Here is a 25,732-nt window from a genome sequence, read left to right as displayed (position 1 = left end):
AACAAATAGCCTATCCTATCTCTAATCCATGAGTAGCTCATTGAAAATAAATGTTTATATTCCACTTGCATGTGTTCTATTTGATTTCTCCTTACATTATATGAAAACCACAAAGGGTTGATCATAGAGCTAGAAATAGGCTAATTCTAAATAACTGTATTTCTATGGGGTTTCTCCTGAGAGTGGGCAGCCAAATGTTATATTTATGGATCTATGCTGACCCCTTGAGGTGATATGAGGTAAAACTTCATTCTTGCCCCTCAGTGTATACTGAACTGTGAATGAAAACTAGTTGTCTTATAGCTACCCCGTTCTTTTTAAATTAAAACAAAATGTGAATGTTGGCTTTTTTATAATGACCTTGCCAAAAGAATGTAAAGAGCATGCACATTAGCCTATACCAGGTAAGTATGATAATGGTGGCTTGTGATTTTCTCAGCACATCACATATTGTACTTTCTTGTAGCCTTCTCTCCCTCTGTTTGTGTGTGTGTGTTTATACATAACATCTATCCAACATGGTCAGAGGGTGCTGCTGGGCACTGGTTATTTGGTAAACATACAGGCTTCTAATGAAATGAGTAGTTGTTTTTCAGACCAGTGACAGTAAAGGAACATGGAGAAAATGGGAAGCAGCATAAACAGAAAATCAATGGCCAGACTGCACAAGGCTAAAGTTATGATTGCTGGAGAACAACTGAGGTATGAGAGAGAAAGTGAGAGAGAGAGAGAGAGAGAGAAGAGAGAGATTGGCTTTCTTTATGGTTATGCTACCTGTTGAAACGTACTGTGTGGAAATCCGACAAGCTCCTTCCAGATATAGTAGTTTGCATATTTCCTTCAGCTGACCTTCCAATTTAATGTAAACATTTAATTATAAGAGATACAATATATCATATAAGAAATGTCAACTGAAATTGATTCAATTCATGTTTGAATATATTTCTTAAGGTGCCCTTGTCTACTTATAGTAGTTATAGCTGCTTTATTCAACATTTTACCTCACTGCAAGGTTGAGGCTGCATGATGGCAAACTGATCAAGGATCGACGGTACCATCTGCGCACTTACCCCAACTGCTTTGTAGCCCAAGAGCTTACAGACTGGTTGATCAGCAACAAGGAAGCTCCCGATCGGGCCACAGCAGTCTGCCTCATGCAACACCTGATGGACCATGACATTGTGCACCATGGTAGGGCACCACAATAACATTCCTCAGGGGATATAAAATGCATAGTAGCTTTTCCAAGAGCTTATAGCCCTGACACAGGACAAAGTGCATATCCAACTCCTATAATGCAGTTTCTCACAAGAGCATAAGAGCTTTGCCAAGATACTAACATTGATCATTGATATGGGAGATCCAAAATGCTGAACCATAAAGTAGGGCAATGTGAAGACACTCTCAGGACGTTTCCTTTGTCTCTCTTCCACTCTGATCTCTTTAGTTTGTGACAAGCACCCTATATTCAAGAATGCAAAATTGCTGTACCGTTTCCGTAAGGATGATGGCACATTTCCATTTAACACCGAGGTGAAGGTCTTCATCCGAGGACAACGATTGTATGAGCAGTAAGAACTACTTTGTTCACCCTGGGGGTCTCTATCTGGTAGGAACAAGTGTCCTTGCTGAGGTCAAACCTATCTTAGGGTAACCACATCATCTGTATTATGTTCTCAGTATGTGCTAGTTATAGTGATTATGGACTGAAACTTGAAACTTGACCAACTGTATACACAAGTTTGTGTGTAATTGTTCCATTCATTCTGTCTCTGGAGTGCAAAATGGATGTGACCTGATTTGTGTGTCTGTGTTTTGTAGTCTAATAACTGGCAGAGACTCCATTCTGCAACTAAGGGAGGAGCAGGGTGTTGCATACCAGCGCTCCATCCCTGGCTGCCAGTTGATGGACTGGTTGTTACAGAATGGAGAGACAGAGAGTAGGCGCCAGGGTTTGGAGTTCTGCCGTGCTTTGCTAGAGCATGGCATCATTCAGCATGGTGAGTTATGTTACCTTTTAACCTTTGGCTGATAACATTGGAGGTAATACTGTTTCCATAGCCTCTCACAGTTGATCGCCTACTCAAATTACTTCTATCAGAAAATTAGTATGATACTTTTCCTCTCTCCTCTTCCCAATTCCCATTAGTGTCAAAGAAGTACGACTTCTTTGACAGTAGATTACTGTATCAGTTCTGCATCAATTTTCGCCGCCGGCGCCACCTGTCTGAGCTCTTGAATGAAACTGAGCGAGACAAAAAGGAAGGTGCATCAGTGCATGCACTGGAGGACAACCATGCCGACAGCCCCTTTGTCCTGCCCAAGATCCCCCCACAAGAGGAACGCAGTGGGTTTCAATCTGGTAAATGCAAACATAAAAACAAAGCAAGAACTCTAAAATACTTCATATGCACATTTCTTCCAAGGTTGCCTATAGTGTTGTGACACAGTGGATGAGCTGTTTATGCACACATGCATGCGTTTATGTCTGACCTTTCATAGCAGTGCAGCCCAATAAACCATTGAAGATGATACCCAATGTGCATCAGGCCATTTTGAACTCTCTGCAGCTACATGATAGTGGATATTTACCCCCTGCCACACTCTCCTCTGCCCCAGTGGTGAGATGCAATCCAAAATCAGGTCAGATCGTCCCTCTGTTCTTTTTTGACATAATTAGTTCTGTTCAGGCTTACACAGATGTAGTCTCCCTAAGCAGTTAGTTTCTGATGAAGGCCATTAAGGGCAAAACATAATGTTTTTACCGAAAAGTATAACAACATTTAAAAATAGTTCATATTGAGCAAGAGCGCCTACTTTTTCTGACCTGCCAAGTCGCCCAGAGGGCAACATGGTTTAGCAATGCTATTGATAAAATCATGTATTTAAACACCGAAATGAAAACTCTACATTGGTTTTGACAGTACTTAAGAGGAATGTAACATGTGAGGAGCTACTGTCCCCTGGTGCACCCTTCATCAAGAGAGTGTTGACGGTGAGCTAATAGGCCAATATACTGTATGTCCTTCCTCTTTCTAGTCTTGTCTCTATTGGGGAAGTAAATATGTATTTAGCCCCCTCATACCAGTGTTTTGCATCTCAGGTGATGGGAGATGCAGTGGGCTGGGGCTTTGTGATCAGAGGTGTGGCTCCAGTTTACGTCCAGGCAGTCGATCCTGGAAGCCCTGCTGCTGCTGCAGGGGTTAAGGTAACACAAACACATACTAAAATAGTTACACACACAGTAATATATGAATATGTGTTTATCATGACATTCTCCTGTACTTCTACTTCTATGCCTAGGTGTGTCAGTTTGTGTGCCAGGTGAATGGGCGGAGCGTTCTCCACCTGGATTACCTCCAGGTCACCAGGTTGGTGATGACCGGACCTCGCACTGTTGTGTTGGAGGTCATGGAACCACTGGGGTCTTGAAGTCCCTTCAAAATCTTCCAAAATCAGCCTCCAAAATCTCCTGAACTAACTCCACTATTGTGTGCTGTGTGCCAAATGGGAAAGTTGTGGTATCTTTGGCTGCATTTAGACAGGCAGCCCAATGATGATCGTATCCACTAATTGGTCTTTTGACCAGTAAAATCAGATCTTTTCACACCAGAGCTTTTTCAGCGCAGATCTGATTCATCAAATGATCAATTACTTAAAAAGATTAGAAGTGGGATGCCTGTCTAAACCCCGCCCTTGTAGCCTACAAAAAGATCTGTAAACTACTTCCAATTTCTTAGGAGTCTTGAAATAAAAATTATCCCAGTGCATGGCTTTGCTGTTGAGCATCCATGGCTGTAGATAGCTGAGTTGTAGATTCAGCCTGTTAAATATTATTACGTCTATTCATGATGTAGCTACAGTAGCTAGCCTAGAGAGAAATTGGCAGTGCCTGCCAAAACTATACTGAAGAAAAATATAAACGAGGCTATATGAGCTGAAACAAAAGATCCCAGAAATGTTCCATATGCACAAAAAGCTTCTGTCTCTCAAAAAAAATGTACATCCCTGTTAGTGAGCATTTCTCCTTTGCCAATATAATCCATCCACCTGACAGGTGTAGCATATCAATAAACTGATTCAACAGCATGATCATTACACAGGTGCACCTTGTGCTGGTGACAATAAAAGGTCAAACTAAAATGTGCAATTGAATGTTCATTTCTCTACCATAAGCCACCAACAACGTTGTTTTAGAGAATTTGGCAGGACGTCCAACTGGCCTCACATCCACAGACCATGTGTATGGCGTCTTGTGAGCAAGCCGTCTGCTGGAAACAGAGTTCCCCATGGTGCGGTGGGGTTATGGTATGGGCAGGCATATGCTACGGACAACAAATACAATTGCATTTTATCAATAGCAATTTGAATGCACAGAGAACCATGACAAGATCCTGAGGCCCATTGTCGTGCCATTCATCCACCTCCATCACCTCATGTTTCAAATCAAATCAAACTTTATTTGTCACAAGCGCCGAATACAACAAGTGTAGACCTTACCGTAAAATACTTACTTACAAGCCCTTAACCAACAGTGCAGTTCAATAAAGAGTTAAGAAAATATTTAGCAAATAAACTAAAGTAAAAAAATTATAAAAAGTAACGCAATAAAATAACAATAACGAGGCTATATACAGGGGGTACCGGTACCGAGTCAATGTGAGGGGGTACAGGTTAGTCGAGGTAATTTGTACATGGCGGTAGGGGTGAAGTGACAATGCATAGATAATAAACAGCAAGTAGCAGCAGTGTACAAAACAAATGGAGGGGGGAGTGTAAATAGTCCGTGGCCATTTGATTAATTGTTCAGCAGTGTTATGGCTTGGGGGTAGAAGCTGTTAAGGAGCCTTTTGGTCCTAGACTTAAAACAGTCTATGACTTGGGTGACTGGAGTCTCTGACAATTTTTTTGGCTTTCCTCTGACACCGCCTAGTATATAGGTCCTGGATGGCAGGAAGCTTGGCCCCAGTGATGTACTAGGCCGTACACACTACCCTCTGTAGCGCCTTAAGGTCAAATTCCGAGCAGTTGCCATACTAAGCGGTGATGCAACTGGTCAGGATGCTCTCGATGGTGCAGCTGTAGAACTTTTTGAGGATCAGGGGACACATGCCAAATCTTTTCAGTCTCTTGAGGGGGAAAAGGTGTTGTCATGCCCTCTTCACAACTGTCTTGGTGTGTTTGGACCATGATAGTTTGTTGGTGATGTGTACACCAAGGAACTTGAAGCTCTCGACCCGCTCCACTACAGCCCTGTCAATGTTAATGGGGGCCTGTTCGGCCCGCCTTTTCCTGTCGTCCATGATCAGCTCCTTTGTCTTGCTCACATTGAGGGAGAGGTTGTTGTCCTGGCACCACACTACCAGGTCTCTGACCTCATCCCTATAGGCTGTCTCAGCATGATAATGCACGGCACCATGTCGTAAGGATCTGTACACAATTCCTGGAAGCTGACATGGCCAGACATGTTTGGGATGTTAGCTGGTTGGTGTGTTTACGGACATATTCAATTCCCAGTCTGCTGTCCCCACATGCTTCAAGATGGCCACCATTGTTCCTGTACCCAAGAAGGCAAAGATAACTGAACTAAATGACTACCGCCCCGTAGCAATCACTTCTGTCATCATGAAGTGCTTTGAGAGTCTAGGATCATATCACCTCCACCTTACCGGTCACCCTAGACCCACTTCAGTTTGCATACCGCCCCCAACAGGTCAACAGACGATGCAATCGCCATCACACTGCACACTGCCCTATCCCATCTGGACAAGAGGAATACCTATGTAAGAATGCTGTTCATTGACAACAGCTCAGCATTCAACACCATAGTACCCTCCAAGCTCATCATCAGGCTGGAGGTCCTGGGTCTCATCCCCGCCCTGTGCAATTGGGTCCTGGACTTTCTGACGGGCCGCCCCCAGGTGGTGAAGGTAGGAAACAACATCTTCACTTCGCTGACCCTCAACACTAGGGCCCCACAAGGGTGCGTGCTCAGCCCCCTAATGTACTCCCTGTTCACCCACGACTGCGTGGCTATGCACGCCTCCAACTCAATCATCAAGTTTGCAGGTGACACAACAGTAGTGGGCATGATTACCAACAACGACGAGACAGCCTACAGGGAGGAGGTGAGGGCACTCGGAGTGTGGTGTCAGGAAAACAACCACTCACTCAACGTCAACAAAACAAAGGAAACAGTAGAGGGAGCACCCCCCTATTTACATCGAAGGGACAGCAGTGGAGAACGTGGAAAGTTTTAAGTTCTTCGGTGTACACATCACGGACAAACTGAAATGGTCCACCCACACAGAGAGTGTGGTGAAGAAGGCGCAACAGCACCTCTTTACCCTCAAGAGGCTGAAGAAATGTGGCTTGTCACCCAAAATCCTGACAAACTTTTACGGATGCACAATCGAGAGCATCCTGTCGGCTGTATCACTGCCTGGTACGGCAACTGCACCGCCCTCAACCGCAAGGCTCTCCAGAGAGTCTGCACAACACATCACCGGGGGCAAACTACCTGCCCTCCATGACACCTACAGCACCAGATGTCACAGGAAGGCCAAAAAGATCATCAAGGACAGCTCGGCCATCGCTCATCCATATATTTATATGTACATAGTCTCATTCACCTCTTTAGATTTGTGTGTATTAGGTAGTTGTTGGGGAATTGTTAGATTACTTGTTAGATATTACCGTACTGTCGGAACTAGAAGCACAAGCATTTCGCTACACTTGCATTAACATCTGCTAACCATGTGTATGTGACCAATACATTTTGATTTGATGTGGATGCTCTGGATCAACGTGTATGACAGCGTGTTCCAGTTCATGACAATATCCAGCAACTTCGCACAGCCATTGAAGAGGAGTGGGACAACGTTCCACAGGTCACAATCAACAGCCAGATCAACTCTATGCAAAGGAGATGTGTGGCACTGCATGAGGCAAATGGTGGTCACACCAGATACTGACTGGTTTTCTGATCCACGCGTCGCCCCTACTTTTTTTTTTATACATCTGTGACCAACAGATGCATATCTGTATTCCCAGTCATGTGAAATCCTTAGATTGGGGCCTAATGGATTTATTTCAATTGACTGATTTCCTTATATGAACTGTAACTCAGTAAAATCTTTGAAATTGTTGCATGTTGAGTTTATATTTTTGTTCAGTATATATAAAAAAGGCAGTAGTATTCCATGGGCCCACATATCCTGAATTATGTGGGTGGGTCCAGATCAAGTAAAACATACTTGTAATGAAACTTTCCTTAATTATACACGCAAGAATCATTGTTGTGACTTTTGAAACAATTACATACTCAGTGCTAAAGAAAGCACGTATCTCAGAAAAAAATCGTAATTTAAAACTTCTCATCCCCAAACATTCACTTCCGTCTTTTTCTCCTCGCCATTTTGGATTGTATTGTTGATTTGGTTGGGGGTTAGTTGGGAACATTCAGGAGAGAAGGATTGATTGATGATTATCAGAGTCTATTGTAACAGTCCAATGTATCTTATCTAATATGCACTAGCATGTATCACAAATATTTTGCCTGTTAGAAATTAATCTAACATATTGCAGATGGCACAGAGATTCGGCTAGCTAGCTAAGCAGCAACACCGGCTCGGCGAAGACGAACAACAACTGCATCATTGAGTTGGATTCAATCGTTGGCCAGCTAGCGAGCTAACGTTACTTGTAAACTAGCATACTATCTCAGTAAACCAGATTTGGGCTCCCAGTTTTTTTGTGGTCGGGTTCGGAGACATACCAGGTAAGATTGGTTGGAGGAAAGACGCACCATTTGTTTTATAATTAGCTAGCTAACATTAGCTAGCTACGTTATGTGAGGCAACTGTCGTTAACTAGCTGACAAACATGCATGGCTACGCTAGCTAACTGGTCGGCTGGACGTTGGCTAACTACTGCATGCTAGCCAGCTCGCGTTATACTAAGCTTAACCCCAGACGTCAGCTAGCAATTAAGTTAAATAGTAACTAGCATCCATTATGTGTATTTCTTATTTTCTTGTATTTAACAACGTTTTCTAAATAACCAACGTTGTGGTTATCAAGCTTACCAACATCAGATCTAACGTTAGCTGAGTTCTTTAACGCGCGATAGTTAGCTGGCTTCTATGCTTGCTAAAAACGATGCCCTTTCACGGTAACAATAGCTAACGTTAGCTATATACTACCCAGGCTTTTCAGGGCACTGACATTTGGAAATAGTCTATAGCTTTACTGTTAACAATGTATCTAAGTAGCTAGTTTAGGTACCGTAAGTTCAAAAGCCTAACTTGCAGGCACAACTAAGCCAAGTTAGCTAGCTAATTTAAAGTTAGCTAGATATTCGTCTCAAAATCGTTGACTGAACGCTACCATTATTACCACGTTTAGCTTGCTGTAGTCACGACATCACAACCTAGCTAACTAGGCCAAAAGATCTGTTGAAAATAAATCAGGTTGTGCCAGAACTGAAGTCCCATCACTTCTGTGCCATTCATGCGGCCTGTGATTTAGCTATGATTTTCAACCGCAAAGAATCATAACTAACTTCCTAGCTAAGGCATCAGAGTGATTTTATACGAAACATGGGCATACATTTTTTTTGAGGATTTTCACGAAATGTAATCCATAGAATGGTCCTTTTTGGAGGAACGATTGTTGACATATATTTGACATTGGATCTAAAAGCTTAATTGCGAATTAATTAGTTGGTATGTTTGACATTTTGGCCTTACCCAGGCCTCCTTTAAACCAGTTAAAGGTAACTAAATGTAATCGAAATGTCCACTACAATATCCCCAAAACCAATTCTTTATCATGAGAGTGCCAGAAACAATAACTAGTAATGCTGCATACTCAAAGGTTAAAATCTCACCTTTCTGGTAAAAAATAGTTACGGTATACATTTACTGAGGTGTAGTCACTTTTGAGGACAAAAGCTCAAGTATCCAGTACAAGTATGATATATTTAATTCCTATTCAACAAAACTGTAGGAGTAAGGCTTGAAATGACCTGTATGCTTTCTAAATAATGTATATTCAAATTCTAAAATGACTAAAAAGATTTCACCGTAAAATGCATATTTGTATGTTTAGTGTTAAACAAAATGTGCATATTTTCTAAAGGTCTCTTAATCAAAATGTCTTCCCCCGATAGTTGTGAACGATTCAAAGAGCTCTAACTTGTCTTCCTGAACTCTTTAGGAACTCGACTTTCATCTCATATTAATCTTGTCCGTCTATGACAATGTTTTTTTGTTTAACATGTATGAATTATTTTAGAGTAATGGCTATAAATTAATTTCTGAATGTGCTACTGCGATGAAATCACACTCTCCTGCTGCGCTACGATGTAAGGATTTGCAGGCATATGCTTTGTTGGTGATGTAGGATTCAGCCAGGAGTTGAAAAGAAAATGAAATGGTAGGAGGGACATCCCAGCTTCAAGTGGTTTCAGGTTTCACAGGCTAAAAAGGGGACCTTACATCTAAGAGGTTTTAAAAACTCCATGTTTAATCTGTAGGCAGGGCCGGTTCTAGCTTTTTGGGTGCCCTAAGTGGGCCCTTAATTTTTTTTAAAACAGTGGCCCCCCTCTTGACAGCGGAGACAGAAATGTACATTTTAACGTTCATTTCCTGCAATTTAACACATTTCGTAATGGGGTGGATCATTTTTACATGTTATAACAAATTTCAAGCAATTCTACTCAACTTTAATCCTTAACAAGCTGACTACACCGCGAGCGTTGCAAAGTACATTTAGAAATCTATATTATTCAATTATTGCATCCACACTGCTCGCGCGTCCCAACGAGCGCCTGCGTTGCCAAGGACTAAAATAGAAGTCAGTTTTATTTCTGACGCAGATCGCACTGCAAGTCCTGCCTCTCCCATCTCCTCGTTGGTTTATAGAAGCAGGTACCCAGTCGAAGGTGGCCAAGCTTCTTCTCACAAAAATGTCTGTAGCGTCCGAACGGTTTGGCCGACAAACTTTTTTGACCACTCTATGGAAAGGGGAGACGCTGACAATCACAATGGTGTTATCTGTTTTGCTCTACAACCCCCCCCCCCCCCCCCCCCTTCCCACCTAGCAAGTCAAGTGTCACGGGACTACACATTTTGCCATGACTTATGCTATGTTAATGATATCTAAGAGAGGGTGACTATCAAAATCAATGGGTGCCCCCAGGAGGTCAGAGCCCATGGACACGTGCCTGGTTGGTATTCGCCCATGATTACTACAAGTTTAGATAACTCGCTAGACTAACCAATCTAAAACTTGGATTGCCTACTATGTGTGCCATAAGTTATAAAATTTAACTAGCTGAGATCCCACTCTGCAACTTTGATATGCCCGTAGACTTGAGTCTATTATGTTCAACAATTTATAGAAAAATGTGCCAAATCAACAAACAAAATATTAATAAATTAATGTAAGAAAACTGTTATAGATTGGTTATCTGACAACGTCACAAACGATGCGTGCTATTCAATGTGGCAAAAGTCTGTGTGTTGTGATTCTGGGTGGCCAGATAGCTAGCAACAATGACAAGAAGCTGCCATGCGGGGAATCGTAGGTAGCTCATTTCAGCTATTTTTATCTTATTCTTGATACCATGTCTTGTTTTGACTGATGTCATGTCTATGCGAAAATGGCTAAAATTCGCTAGCTAGCTAACATCAACTGTAACGATGTAGGCCATATAGGTTTGACATGAGTACTAATAGAATTCTCCCTGATTTATTCTTCTTGCAGACTGGAAAGATGTATCAACTCCCTGTGAACAACCTCACTAGCATACGGAGAGCAAGGAAACAGGTGAAGAAGGCACTTAGTGACATTGGACTGGAGTACTGCAAGGAGCAAGCGGAGGTGAGCTTAAATGTTTATTTTTCATAGCTTTTACCTATCACTAGGGTTTTGGTTGAAGTGTGTCTGACTTCTGTGAGTTTCATTCATAATGTTGTAGTCACTTGTGCTCTCAAACATTGTGGTGGTAGAAATGAATAGGCATATATTCCAATTTGACAAGATCCAGCATACAGTTCTGTGATTTCTGATCAAAATGCTCTTCCCTCTCACATAGGACCTCAAAGAATTTTGCCCAGATGAGAACTATGTGAAGAATACTGTCTGCCTGGAACTTTGTTCATGGGATCCGTCATTCTCCAAAACACAGGTAAATCACTCGCATTAGTCAATTTAAAAGATTGGTTATTCAATTACCACTTATTTTGGGGTTTGTAATGATTATAGTGCTTCTTTGTTTGTCACAATCATAACTAAAACTAGTTTTGGATGAAGGAGCAATCATTAACATTTTCAAAATGTTGTGATAAAGTAAAACAATAAAAACAATAAAAAAATGTTAGTGCAGTGTCCCATTCTTAAACTCTCCTGGGTATTTGTGTCTTACAGGAGTACCGGTCAAAGCCTTTCTGCTGCACAGAGTGCCATTTCTCTTCCAAGTACTACTCAGGCTACAAGAACCACTTTCGAAATGTTCACAGGAACAACTTTGAGAGCCGCATCCTGCTCAACTGCCCTTACTGCACATTCACTGCAAGCAAGAAGACTATGGAAACGCATGTCAAGGTCTTCCACATATCCAGTGCGGTGCGTCAGGGTCTGGGCGCCTACCAGGGGGCTGCTGTGGGTGCAAATAACAAGGTGGAGAGGGCAATGTACTATTGCAAGAAGTGTACCTACCGGGACCCTCTGTACAATGTTGTGCGAAGGCACATCTACAGGGAGCACTTCCAGCATGTGGTCTCACCCTATGTTGCCATGGTCTCAGAAACATCAGTCAAAAATGGAGCCAATGCTGTCAATGGTAACAACATCCTCTGTAAGCGCTGTCAGTTCTCCACCCGTAGCTATGAGGCGTTAGTGCAGCATGTCATTGAATATCATGAGCGCATTGGCTCTCAGGTGACAACCATGATTGGACATGCTAATGTTGTGGTGTCTAGACCCCAAAGCTATGGGATGACCCAGAAGGGTTCTGTTGTGACTGGGGGTCGTACTCTGACGTCTGAACAGGTTAGCCATATGGTGGGGGCCCATCAAAAGCAGGGGCCTTCTGGACTGAAGAATATGACCAGTCAGTCCTCTATTGCTGGCCAGCGTTTGACCATTCCTGGCCATAGTGGGTTGGGAGAAGGCAGAGCCTCCTTATCCAATAACTTAACGTCACCCTCAGGAAAGCAGGTTTCTGGTGCTAACGCTAGTCTTACATCCCAAACACAGAAGTGGAAGATATGCACTGTCTGCAATGAGCTCTTCCCTGAAAACCTCTACAGTGCTCATTTTGAGAAGGCACACAAGGCTAAGAAGGTATGGGCAATTGCGAAGTTCATCATGAAGATCCACAACTTTACCAGTAAGTGTTTGCTTTGCAACCGTTATCTGCCAAGTGACACGTTGCTTAACCACATGCTGATCCATGGGCTCACCTGCCCACAGTGTCATGCCAGCTTCAATAATGTGGAGAAAATGCTGGATCATGTGGGTCAGGCTCACCCAGATGACTTTGTTGGTCCTCCAGCTGCCTCCCCGCTTACCTTTGACCTCACAATTGGGCAGGCTAAGAACAAGATCATACAGCTTATTGTTATAACCTATAACATGAAGGAACCTGTAGCTGCCCAGGAGCAGTCTATGGCTTCCCATGCTCAGAACAGCTTCCATGCTCCAGTGAAGAGTCTGCATTCAAAGATGCCAGAAAGAAAGAATGACATGCTTGCCAGAAGTCAAGCCACTGTATCTGGCAGCAATGAGGTTGGCAAGACCCTATGCCCACTGTGTTTCACCATCCTCAAGGGTCCCATCTCTGATGCATTGGCACAGCATCTGAGGGAACGACACCAAGTGCTTCAGACGATGCACCCTGTGGAGAAGAAGTTGACGTACAAGTGCATCCACTGTTTGGGTGTCTACACCAGCAACATGGTGGCCTCCACGATCACTCTGCATCTTGTGCAGTGCCGAGCTGTGGGCAGGGCCCAGAAGGGCCCGGGACCAAAGTCTGCCTTAACACTCAACTCTTCTGGTGCAGGGTTCTTAAAGCGTCAGCTACCCACCCAAACCATGTCTGACTCCAAGAGGATGAAGATTAACAATGATGTTGGGTATTACCCCATGGACAAGCCAGGGGAGGCTGTGGATCTAGTGTTGGACCCCAGAAGCTATGAGCACAAGACCTATGAGGCACGAAAAGCCTTCCTCTCAGCCTATTTCAATCGTCGCCCCTATCTAACCTCACAGGAAGAAGAGAAGCTGTCTGCAAGCCTGTGGCTCTGGAAGTCTGACATTGCCAGTCACTTCGCTCACCGAAGGAGGTCATGTGAGAGGGACTGTGAGACCAGGAAATTGAAAGTGCTACTTGGCTTTGACATGCAGGCACTCAAGGGACTGAAGCATGACATGGACTTTGAGGAGAAAACCAAGCTCCCTGTCACCTCAGTGGAGAAAGCCTTTAAGTCTAGGCCGACACTTAACACAGACCAAAGCAAACGATGCGAAACAATTAACTGTACCCTCAAGCTAAGTACTTACACAGAAGTGACAGAACCCATATCAATTGACTCGTCTGATAGTGAGTCAGAACAAGAGGACTGTTCTGTTAAGAATGGGGAAGTTGACACACACAAATCTGTGGATGTCACATCTTAAGAGAAATCAAACCTGCCAGAAGAGAGAACTCCAAGCATTGATGGGCCTTCAAGAGAGAAGGTGCCTTGGTTTGATAACATGAGACATCAAAATGAGAGCAGTTTAAAAGACCTGCGGTACACAAAGTATAACGAGGGTTTTGTGCAGGTAATCATTGCACACTACAATTATTCGGTTATAGGAAAGTATGAGAGACTGACAGGACAAATGAAGACTTCATAAAGTCAGTGGGATGTGCAGTTTAAGTAAAGAACAATGACTTATGAATTAGGAACTACACAAGTATAGAAACAAACTTAACTTCTGGCTCCAGATAAAGGTTTGCTGAAGTGAGCTAAACAATGGTGCAAAATAAAATGTATGGCGTCTGTAACTAATATTGGCTGTAACATTGTACATATTTAGTAGGCCTACATTAGATTATGCATACATCCAGACTAATGTCACAATTTTAAGTGTAATAAAAAAACATTCACTCTTCATATAGGCATATGGATTGTCCACCCATATGATGTATTATTGTCATTTACATTTTAGAGATAGCAGGGTAATATGTATGCCTATGTTCACTTTTGTTTAATAAAGCTGTTTGCAATTAACCTTCTCATTTGACCAACACTAGTATCATGTCATTGTGCCCCTCTTATGCAAATATATTCCATTGCACAATTCATTTATTAAAATAAAAATGTTTGTTACATTTTCTTTAAATGTTTGGTAAATTGAAAAGGTCAACTCAGAGTAATATACCCTCAATGAAAGGGTAAGTAAATTATTTATAAAGATAAATATTTGTCCAAAATCTGAGGGAATACATTGATATATCAGAACACGGAATATCTGCCCTGTGACATTTTCAACACAGGTCTCAACTTCCGTTGTGCCTAGTCTGATTGGTTGTTAATTTAGTGAAAAGGCGGAACATCCGATCTACTTGAGAGAACTGGCCAATGGCCAACGTGCATTAATGGCCTTTTCGCTGCTGCAAATATGTCGATATTCTATATGCTTTTATGCACAAAAAGGAATCCACCTTTGAAAAAATCGATACCTCTCCCTTGAAAGGTACTTCAGTCTTAGTTGCAATTGTAAGTATGACAGACCATGGTATTTTTAATGATTGGGTTATAAAATATTACTATGGAGATCGGAAGCTTGTACAGTGTGTAGCTAAGCAATATATGAAGCTGTCATTTCTAGCTTGCTAGCAACGATGCTAATTTGATACGTATAACTCAGCTACATACATCCACTTATTTTATGCATACCGTATTGAGAAATTATTGCTTGGTTGTCACTTTTACTCCAGGTGATATTAACTTTATCTCAATACGTTTGTTTTTGAGCTGTGAAATCCATTTATATGGCTATTGCGCAGCAGGAAAGCAAACACATTTTGACAATTTGTTACTAGGAGCTAGGTTATGCACTCTTGTCAAACGTGCCATAATGTAAACAATAGCTATATTAGCCGTTTCATTTTATCTAGCGAAGAAAGCGCATTGTTTGGTGGAAATTAAACGCTTTAGATCTGTGGCGGTCGGTGCCGTTTTAAAATGAGTATGGCCTTATTACTATTACAGCATATTGGACGACTGCCATTCGTATTCCATTCACCCAGCTCAATGTAACATCGATAGGTTTCGGCTACTACATGATACTCGAATTTTCCCTATACCCATCATGAGGTTGCTACAACCTAGCCTATTAACGAAAGTTTACAACGCAACAACAGGTTGAGAGAAAAATGTGAGTAATCAAGGTGACAGTGACATGTTCAATACCGTCTTGCACACGTGCCTGCATTTAGCTGATCTAGGGTGTAATCATTAGTCCAGTTGCAAACGAGAGTTTCTATTCGACAAATGCAGTGATGTTTATTACCGTTTTGTTCCGTTTGCTTCCGTTTAAGAAACGTTTTTCAACAGAATCGGCTAAATTAATACACCTCTGATCAAACACAGTTCACTTTAATAGCAGCCACACCCTCCTCTCACATTTTCTCTTAATGTGTGGACTTCAGTGCACATCAGCTGCCTGTGACCACTCGAAAAAAACTTCATATCATAACTGCAAACCGCTACACACAGCCTACATTGTTGTCACCATATTAGCGAATGTCATAGTCAACATAGCTAATAGAACTAACATGTTAGTAAACCCACTACAATCATGCAGTACAGTGAGTGTAAAGTCAGGAAGCAGTTTAGCTAGCAGTTACACCAGTGGGCACCGGTAGCAATAAATAAACAAAACCCAAAGTTTACCATGACTTGAAAGAGTTCCAGTGTTGGATAGACACAGCTAGCAAACATAGTTTAGCCTACCCAAACAGAGGGATGCTATCTAGCTGCATTTGCTAGCTAAGTAAGTTAAAGTGAAAAAAATATAACAAAATGTATAGCGCGCTCTCTCTCTTACTTCTCATTCAGTTTTGAAGAAATTAATTTAACTTTTAAACTATTGTCTTTCTCGCTATTTCAGTCAACTACTCACCACATTTCATGCACTGCAGTGCTAGCTAGCTGTAGCTTATGCTTTCAGTATTAGATTCATTATCTTATTCTTTGATTGGTTGGACAAGATGTCAGGTCATGCTGCAAGAGCTCTGATAGGTTGGAGGACGTCCTCCGTAAGGTCTCATAAACTTACAAAGTAATTATGGAAGAGGGTGAGAACCATGAGCCTCCTAGGGTTTGTATTGAAGTCAGTGGAGCCAGAGGATGATGGAAACTAGCTGTCCTCTGTGTACACCATGGTGCTACCCTACAGAGTGCTTTTGAGGCTACTGTAGTCCATCATAGTGAAACAGTGTGTTTTATTCAATTATTTGGTGACATGTAAATATATTTAGTATAGTTTTGTCAAAAAAATGTAGATTTTGATTTTAAACACTGAGGAGGCTGATTCTCCCCTTCTTCCTCTAAGGAGCCTCCACTGCATTTAGTTAGCAAAGACAGCTAGCTTGCTACCTGACGTCAATGGTATTAATTGCGTAATTAGTTTCATACATGTGTCAGCGGCTTATTTGGCGATGCATGATTTTTTTTTCTACCTTACCCAACAGATCTGGATTTAGCAAGACTTTCTATATTGGTTTATGTAAGGACTAGTAGATCATAACATTGAATTACATTATTTCTAGGTGATCGTGATGCTGCTGGGGCAGAGTTTCATTCTTAATGACAATGACCAATAGAATCCACAGTGTTTTCATGTGTTCTGCATCTGAGAATTTGTGTGTGTGTCTGTGTGTGTTTTTTTCTTCCAGGGTGTGATTACTTGTTGCAGCCCAGAGGAAACTGCCAGACGGCAAGCCTTCATTCTAGACATCCCAGTTACAGTGTTAGGTATGGCAGGAGAGCCCTGCGAATCCAAATAGTGTAGAGTCAATGGATAAAGAGGGTGCATAGAAGGTGGAAAATATGTCTTACAGTAACAGGGAACTGGTGGTGTTTTTTATAAGCTATAAACTGTCCCAGAGAAATTATCCATGTTGTCAGTTGGTGCTGGAGGGTGCAAGTGGGCGGACCGAGGGGGATGAAGCCATTGCAAATGGGTCTTTGGGGAACAACAGGAACGGCAGAAGCAATTTGGGTAAGCCTTCCTCTCCACAGGGGGGAATTGAGGCAGTGAAAGCAGCACTACGGGACTCAGTGGATGAGTTTGAGCTGCGTTACACCCGCGCCTTCAGTGACCTCTCCTCCCAGCTCCACATCACACCTGCCACAGCCTACCACAGCTTTGAGAGCGTGATGGACGAAGTGTTCAGGGACGGGGTCAACTGGGGTCGTGTGGTGGGCCTGTTTGCTTTCGGCGGGGCCCTGTGCGTTGAGTGTGTTGAGAAGGATATGAGCCACCTGGTGACGCGCATCGCAGACTGGATGGCCACCTACCTGGACAACCATATCCAGCCCTGGATCCAGAGCCAAGGAGGATGGGTAGGTTAGAGCTGATACTATACATCCACACATTCTATATCCTTGTTATGGAATTTAGAAATACATTCTCATTGTCAACACTATGGTGTGTGTGTGCCTCGTTTGCTGCACCCACTCTCTCTGAGAAATTGAGGATACTATGATCGACTACCCTAAAAGGAGAAGCTACAGAGGGGTATTGAGGTACACTGATGGGTTGCTAACACATAGTTCACTGTATTTATCTTCCTCTCTCTGTTCCCTGAAAGGACCGTTTTGCGGAGATCTTCGGCAGAGATGCAGCTGCAGATGTCCGACGGTCCCAGGAGAGCTTAAGAAAATGGCTGCTAGTTGGGGTGATGCTGCTTTCAGGAGTACTGGTCGGCACTCTCATCATGAAGAAATGCCAGTGAGTGGTGGAATAGAAGCTACATCTACTTTACCCCCAGCACATATAAACCCAGCACATATAAACGCAAAATCAATGAAAATAGAACTTAATAGTTTGTTTACATAAGCCCAGTCTGCTTGTGCACTGACAGAAACCTGATTAGTAGCCCTGGATATTGCAGTTTTTGGGCAATCAATATGTAGCTTGGTGAGCTGTTTTACTACTCACGTCTCCTGTCCTGCGCCCTTCTTTTTACATTTTAAAAGTGATACGTATCATATCATTTTATGATATTTTTCATATTATTGGTTTTATTTTTATTTTATTTTAAGTTTTTAAGGGTGTTGCATTCAAGACTAGAGATGCTTTAAATGGACCTGATAAGCTAAGAGTGAATGGGAAAAATACAGCTTGTGTGATAGATTGTTTTCGTGTTTTTAGGTTTGTGTGTTACCCTGTATACCTTAGGACCAACTACAGACATTCTTTCCAAATGAACATTTGACCGATACCATTGAAGATTCTAAAATATTGTTTTTATTTAGTTTGCTCCAAGAAGTTAAACCAAACCTGTTTTCATTTGACATTTTCTTTAAGTGTTCCGTTCCTTCCTTGCTGTGCTGAAGTTTCAGGCATGCACTAAATAATAAAACATATTCATGTTTTAAGTGTTTTTGTTTTATGTGATTTACTGACAATAGTACAACACAGAGAGTGAGAACACTGAGTAAGTAATCAATTCAGATTGGCCACTCTGCATTCTCATATGCCATTAGGGGGTGCATGTGCTCAACAAATACAGTTTCTGGAGTGACTATTTTTCAGCCTCAACTCTGTGCAACATATCAGGAATACCTTGTCCTGTTTCCCAGAGAGTGTTGATCTGAAGAGTGTATCTCTAATATACTGCTAATGTCACATTGTCTCTCGAAGCTCTTCGCTAGGAGAGTTTGGAAATGGCTTACAACACTGATGGCAGTGAAACATCCAACTTGGCTTGGAATCAAATTTCTGCTACCTTTGCACAATTAAAAGAAGCCATTGTAATCCCTTTGAATTTCATTTTGAATATATAGTATGTAGTTGTAAATAATGTATATTTCATGTTCTCATCCTACACAATGTAGTTGACTTTTTTTTTTAAATTTCAACATTTTTATTCAAGAGCACATACAGAATAGTTTGATGTATTAATCTGAAGAAGAATCACATAGGTTGATAAACTTGTAGGTATTTCCAGATAATAACATACTACTGGATCTATTCATTGGCGCCTACGATATTCAAAATACACGAAGAGATGACTTCTCATAGAAGAAGGCTGAAAGTCTGAATGGAATAGACATGGCAGATATGGAAGGACTATATCGAGCAGGCTGGACCGAGCCTGTGGTTGCTAATCTCTCCCTGTCATTTGTTGCCTTTTCCGCAAACCATAGCTAGGCACACCAGCGGATAAAGCCAGTTAAGGAAATAAATTATGGAAACTCACCAGCTTCTCAGAGAATCTAACTCTTACTTGTCATATTCTCATCCTCTGCATCTTGCTTCTTTTTGAAAGCTCACAAAACTGTGAACGGAATTAGCCCGAAGCAGAGTTTTGTATTCAAAACTATATTATTATAGAGAATATGTGTCGGGAATATACTGTATATAATGAGTGATATTTATGGGAAATAAAGGCCTCTTCTCTATACATCAGGCTTGGCCTCAATTCAGAATTTTGGAATTGACTCCCATTCAACTCATGAGTTGAAATTTGAATTTAATTAGTCACACCCCACAGGATGTACAATTTGAGTTTTAGTAACAGGAAGAATCATTTAATTCGGTGAAGTTCAAAGAAATTCAGTCATAGCACATGAGTTTCATTGAATCTGACAGGTCACACTTCCATACACCAAAGAATATATCACTTTTCTCTGGAAACAATGTTGATATACTCTTTTAACCTTAGTGCTTAGAATGGACCATTATATTTCCACCAACCCTTTCATTTGTTTGGCTTATTGTTTAAGTCCTCAGGGTCAACCTGAGGGTGAAACTAATGCATTCTGGTAAATTTAGTATTTTTCCCATGTTGAAAAAAATGTGATTAATGAAATATAACTAAGAATAGTCACATACAGGTTTTTATTTCCTTGATCATTCATTAAGAGTTTGTCCTGAAAATCAATTGTTTCAGCAATATTTATATGCATATACAGTACCAGTCAAAAGTTTAGACACACCTACTCATTAAGGGTTTTTCTTTATTTTTACTCTTTTCTACATTGTGGAATAACAGTGAAAACATCAAAACTATGAAATAACATGGAATCAGTAACCAAAAAAGTGTTAAATCAAAATATATTTTATATTTGAGATAATTCAAAGTAGACCCCCTTTGCCTTGATGACACCTTGCACACGCTTAGTATTCTCTCAACCGGCTTCACCTGGAATGCTTTTCCAAAAGTCTTGAAGGAATTCCCACATATGCTGAGTACTTGTTGGCTTCTTTTCCTTCTCTCTGCGGTCAAACTCATCCCAAACCATCTCATTTGGGTTGAGGTTGGGGGATTGTGGAGGCCAGGTCATCTGATGTAGCACTCTATCACTCTCCTCCTTCTTGGTCAAATAGCTCTTACACAGCCTGGAGGTGGGTTGGGTCATTGTCCTGTTGAAAAACAAACGATAGTCCCACTAAGTGCAAACCAGATGGGATGGCATATCGCTGCAGAATGCAGTGGTAGCCATGCTAGTTAAGTGTGCCTTAATTTCTAAATAAATCACAGAGTCACTAGCAAAGCACCATCACACCTCCTCCTCCATGCTTCACATTGGGAACCACACATGCAGAGATCATCCGTTCATCTACTCTGCGTCTCACAAGACATGGCGGTTGGAACCAAAATCTCAAGTTCGGACTCATCAGACCAAAGGACAGATTTCCATCGGTCTGATGTTCATTGCTCGTGTTTCTTGGCCCAGGCAAGTCTCTTCTTATTGGTGTCCTTTAGGGGTGGTTTCTTTGCAGCAATTCGACCATGAAGGCCTGATTCACGCATTCTCCTCTGAACAGTTGATGTTGAGATGTGTCTGTTACTTGAACTCTGAAGCGTTTATTTGGGCTGCAATTTGAAGCAGTTAACTCTAATGAACTTATCCTCTGCAGCAGAGGTAACCCTGGGTCTTCCTTTCCTGTGGCAGTCCTCATGAAAGCCAGTTTTATCATAGTGCTTGATGGTTTTTGCAGCTGCACTTGAAGAAACTTTCAAAGTTCTTGAAATTTTCCAGATTGACTGACCTTCATGTCTTAAAGTAATGATGGACTGTCATTTCTCTTTGCTTATTTGAGCTGTTCTTGCCATAATATGGACTTAGTATTTTACCTAATAGGGCTATCTTCTGTATACCACCCCTACCTTGTCACAACACAACTTATTGGTTCAAATGCATTAAGGAAAGAAATTCAAGGCACACCTGTTAATTTAAATGCATTCCAGGTGACTACTTCATGAAGCTGGTTGAGAGAATGCCAAGAGTGTGCAAAGCTGTCATCAAGGCAATGTAATGAACACGATGGAAGACAGGGAGCTGTTTTCAAGCACAGGGTGCAGCAGGTGTTTATTGTAAAGGACCACTGGAGGAGGCAGGTAGCTGGGTCCAGGGGCAGGCAGAAGGTCATACACAGGGGGTCCAAAAAGGCAACAGTATAGGCAGAGAAAATGCAAGTAACATCGTTGGGGAGATGAGGCAATAGGTTGATAACAGGAAATCCGATAGGCTAAGGTACAGGCGTCGTTAGTGAGGCAGGCAAAAACGATCATACACGGGAGGATAACTTACAGGAAGTCCAGCGCTCCAAATAGAAGTGTGTCACAAAACAAACAATACCTCACAATGATGGGGTGCAAAAAGACTGAACTAAATAGTGTGTGAAAATGACATACAGGTGTGTGAACAGGTGATCAGAATTCAGGTGATTGGGATCTGGAGAGTGAGCTGCGTTCAGGGGATCTATGTGTTTGAGAGTGTGAGCTGGAAAGTGAGCTGCGTTCAGGGGATCTAAGTGTTTGAGAGTGTGAGTTGGAAGCAGACGTTACATGCAAAGGGTGACTACTTTGAAGAATCTCAAATATAAATTCTATTTTGATTTGTTTAACACTTTTTTGCATACTACATGATTCCATATATGTTATTTAATAGTTTTGATGTCTTCAGTATTATTCTACATTATTCTAGAAAATAGTGAGAATTAAGAAAAACTCTTGAATGTGTAGGTGTGTCCAAACCTTTGACTGGTGCTGTATATAACGACATGTTTGATGTTTTATGTACAATATGTATATTTGTATAGACTACACCTAGAAGAGGCATTTGAATTGAATTGAATTTCACTGAATTAAATTCAATTTCCTTTTATTCAAATTAAAATTGCAATTCTGTATCCTGTTGACTACTTCAATTCAAATTCAATCATTTAATTAGAATTTATGAGGCATTCTCAATTCAATTCTGAATTGAGCCCAACGCTGCTATACATGATCTTGACACTATGGTCAGAGAGCCCAGGACATCAGAGTCCTGGAAGTCATAATGTATGAAGTTCGTTTTTTGGATATGTAAAAGCAGGCTAAAGATGATTATGACCCCTCTCATAATGAAAGTGGATGTAAGCTTGAGCCTAGGTGGCATGTCCAGATGTTCACTGGTTCTTCTTGCAACAGGGTGGTGTGCTGACAAGGCTGAAACAGGATGTTGCATAAATAAAGACACAACTATGCAAATTAATGTTTACATCTAGATCTGGTCCATTGAATCTATTTGTGTGGATTTGTGTCCACAGCTTGTGTAGGTTGAAAGCATGACATGTAGTGTGAAGTGCAAGAAATATACAGCAATAGTGAAGTAAGAAAACTTCTATGCAGAGAGGTGCTCACAACTGTAGCCTTCTTTATGGTCATGCCTCATGAATAGCTTGATTTAGTTTTTGATTTAAAAGTGACTGCTATCATACTACCATTTATTAGCTTTATATTATCATTAGATCATTATTACTGTAATAATCATTATTGCTCAATTGATTGGTCTGTTTAGATTGATTAGTCTGTTTATTGTTAGATCAGTCCTCAGCATGGATGGGCATTGGGCTTAGTACCTGTGTGCTCTGCAGAGCCTCTGAGTGAGTAACTGCGGGGGGGGGGGTGTATGAGTGGCTTTTGGCAGCAGGTGGGTGGTTTACAGTGTGTGGCTTCAATGATAAGGTATCAGTAGTCAGACAGCCACTGTACTGAACAACCCCAACCCTACTCCCCACCACGGACTGAAAAATACACTTTCGAGGTCACAACTTCTACATTATATTGGGCTATACTTGTCCATACCAATATGTATAATTTAGTCTAGTTCAGCTATATTACAAAAAAAAAGGTTTTACATTTGAGTCATTTAGCAGACACTTTTATCCAGAGCAACTTAGAGTTAGATATTAGCACATGATATTGATTTTGCCTTTGGCTACATCTGTAAGCAAATTTTAATCAGTATATACAACTTTAATATCATATTTGTCCCTGATTCATTACAAAGCACATTATGATTGTTGTTTATACATTACCTTTTTGCATTCAATTTTTTGAAAATGTATTAAAAATAAAAAACAAAAATACCTTATTTTCACAAGTATTCAGACCCTTTTCTATGAGACTCAAAATTGAGCTCAGGTGCATCCTGTTTCCATTGATCATCCTTGAGATGTTTCTACAACTTGACTGGAGTCCCCCTGTGGTAAATTCAATTGATTGGACATGATTTGGAAAGGCACACACCTGTCTATTTAAGGTCCCACAGTTGACAGTGCATATCAGAGCAAAAACCAAGCCATGAGGTCAAAGGAATTTTCCGTAGAGCTCCGAGACAGGATTGTGTCGAGGCACAGATCTTAGGAAGTGTACATCATTCTTAAATGGAAGAAGTTTGGAATCACCAAGACTCTTCCTAGACCTGACCGCCCGGTCAGCACTCCATCAATCAAGCCAAACTGAGCAATCAGGGGAGAAGGGCCTTGGTCAGGGAGGTGACCAAGAACCCGATGGTCACTCTGACAGAGCTCCAGAATTCCTCTGTGGAGATGGGAGAACCTTCAAGAAGGAGAACCATCTCTGCAGCACTCCACCAAGACACTCCTCAGTAAAAGGCACGACAGCCTACTTGGAGTTTGCCAAAAGGCACCTAAAGGACTCTGACCATGAGAAACAAGATTCTCTGGTCTGATGAAACCAAGATTGATGTCTTTGGCCTGAATGCCCTAGCGTCTCGTCTGGAGGAAACCTGGCATCATCCCTACGGTGAAGCATGGTGGTGGCAGCATCATGCTTTGGGATGTTTTTCAGCGGCAGGGACTGGGAGACTAATCAGGATTGAGGCAAAGATGAACGGAGCAATGTACAGAGAGATCCTTGATGAAAACCTACTCCAGACTGGGGCGAAATGTTCACCTCAGGCTGGGGCGAAGGTTCACCTTCCAACAGGACAACGACCCTAAGCACACAGCCAAGAAAACACAGGAGTGGATCAGGAAAAGTCTCTGAATGTCCTTGAGTGGCCCAGCCAGAGCCTGGACTTGAACCCGATCGAACATCTCTGGAGAGACCTGAAAATAGCTGTGCAGCGGCACTCCCCATCCAACCTGACAGAGCTTGAGCGGATCTGCAGAGAAGAATGGGAGAAACTCCCCAAATACAGGTGTGCCAAACTTGTAGCTTCATACCCAAGAATACTCAAGGCTGTAATCGCTGCCAAAAGTGCTTCAACAAAGTACTGAGTAAAGGGTCTGAGTACTTATGTAACTGAAATATCATATTTTCAAAAATATATAAATTAGCAAACATTTCTTAAAACCTGTTTTTGCTTTGTCATTATGGGGTATTGTGTGTAGATTGATGAGGTAAAAAAATTAAAATAATAATAACATAACAAAGTGGAAAAAGTCAAGGGGTCTGTATGCACTGTACATATAGGTAGGGGTAAAATGACTAGGCAATAGGATAGATAATAAACAGTATCAGCAACTTATGTGATGAGTCAAAAGAGTGCAAAAAGTGTCAATGCAGATAGTCCGGGTAGCTATTTGGTTAACTATTTAGCAGTCTCATGGCATAGGGATAGAAGCTGTTCAGGGTGCTGTTGGTTCCAATGTTGGTGCATCGGTACGGCTTGCTGTGCGGTAGCAGAGAGAATAGTCTATGACTTGGGTGGCTGGAGTGGTTAACCATTTTTAAGGCCTTCCTATGACACCACCTGGTATAGAGGTCCTGGATGGCAGGGAGCTCGGCCCCAGTGATGTACTTGGCATTATGCACTACCCTCTGTAGCGTCTTGCAGTCAAATGCCAAGCAGTTTCCATATCAAGCGGTGATGCAGCCAGTCAAGATGCTCTCAGTGGTGCAGCTGTATAACGTTTTGAGAATCTGAGGCCCGTGGCAAATCTTTCCAGCCTCCTGTGGGGGAAGAGGCGTTGTTATGCCTTCTTCACGACTGTGTTGGTGTTTGTGGACCATGTTAATTCCTTAGTGATGTGGACACTGAGGAACTTGAAGCTCTCAACCTGCTCCACTACAGCCCCTGGTACCACATTGCCAGGTCACTGACTGTCTCTTCGTCATCGGTGATCAGGCCTACCACCGTCAAGTCGTCAGAAAACTTAATGATGGTGTTGAAGATGGAGAACATTAGGGGACTAAGCACATT

The 25,732-nt window shown here is 41.8% G+C and overlaps 3 protein-coding genes across 3 annotated transcripts; all 3 read left to right on the top strand.

Moving 5' to 3' along the window:
• The first annotated feature begins 537 nt into the window (after positions 1 to 537).
• Positions 538 to 4,003, top strand: si:dkeyp-97e7.9 (DEP domain-containing mTOR-interacting protein). The gene is made up of 9 exons (XM_039016769.1): positions 538 to 702; positions 1,013 to 1,191; positions 1,448 to 1,571; positions 1,822 to 2,000; positions 2,150 to 2,362; positions 2,503 to 2,643; positions 2,925 to 2,995; positions 3,104 to 3,208; positions 3,304 to 4,003. The coding sequence occupies exons 1-9, from the start codon at positions 617 to 619 to the stop codon at positions 3,430 to 3,432; spliced, it is 1,227 nt and encodes a 408-aa protein (XP_038872697.1). The 5' UTR covers positions 538 to 616; the 3' UTR covers positions 3,433 to 4,003.
• A 3,428-nt stretch (positions 4,004 to 7,431) lies between these two features.
• On the top strand, positions 7,432 to 14,300 carry LOC120065064 (activity-dependent neuroprotector homeobox protein-like). The gene is made up of 4 exons (XM_039015747.1): positions 7,432 to 7,780; positions 10,770 to 10,886; positions 11,101 to 11,193; positions 11,433 to 14,300. The coding sequence occupies exons 2-4, from the start codon at positions 10,779 to 10,781 to the stop codon at positions 13,686 to 13,688; spliced, it is 2,457 nt and encodes an 818-aa protein (XP_038871675.1). The 5' UTR covers positions 7,432 to 7,780; positions 10,770 to 10,778; the 3' UTR covers positions 13,689 to 14,300.
• A 339-nt stretch (positions 14,301 to 14,639) lies between these two features.
• Positions 14,640 to 18,668, top strand: LOC120065691 (bcl-2-like protein 1). Its single transcript, XM_039016768.1, has 3 exons — positions 14,640 to 14,776; positions 16,960 to 17,629; positions 17,878 to 18,668. The coding sequence occupies exons 2-3, from the start codon at positions 17,114 to 17,116 to the stop codon at positions 18,019 to 18,021; spliced, it is 660 nt and encodes a 219-aa protein (XP_038872696.1). The 5' UTR covers positions 14,640 to 14,776; positions 16,960 to 17,113; the 3' UTR covers positions 18,022 to 18,668.
• The last annotated feature ends 7,064 nt before the right edge of the window (positions 18,669 to 25,732 follow it).

The sequence above is a fragment of the Salvelinus namaycush genome, chromosome 20, assembly GCF_016432855.1.
Source record: "Salvelinus namaycush isolate Seneca chromosome 20, SaNama_1.0, whole genome shotgun sequence".
Lineage (NCBI taxonomy): Eukaryota > Metazoa > Chordata > Actinopteri > Salmoniformes > Salmonidae > Salvelinus > Salvelinus namaycush.
This window is presented reverse-complemented; position numbering and strand designations above follow the sequence as displayed.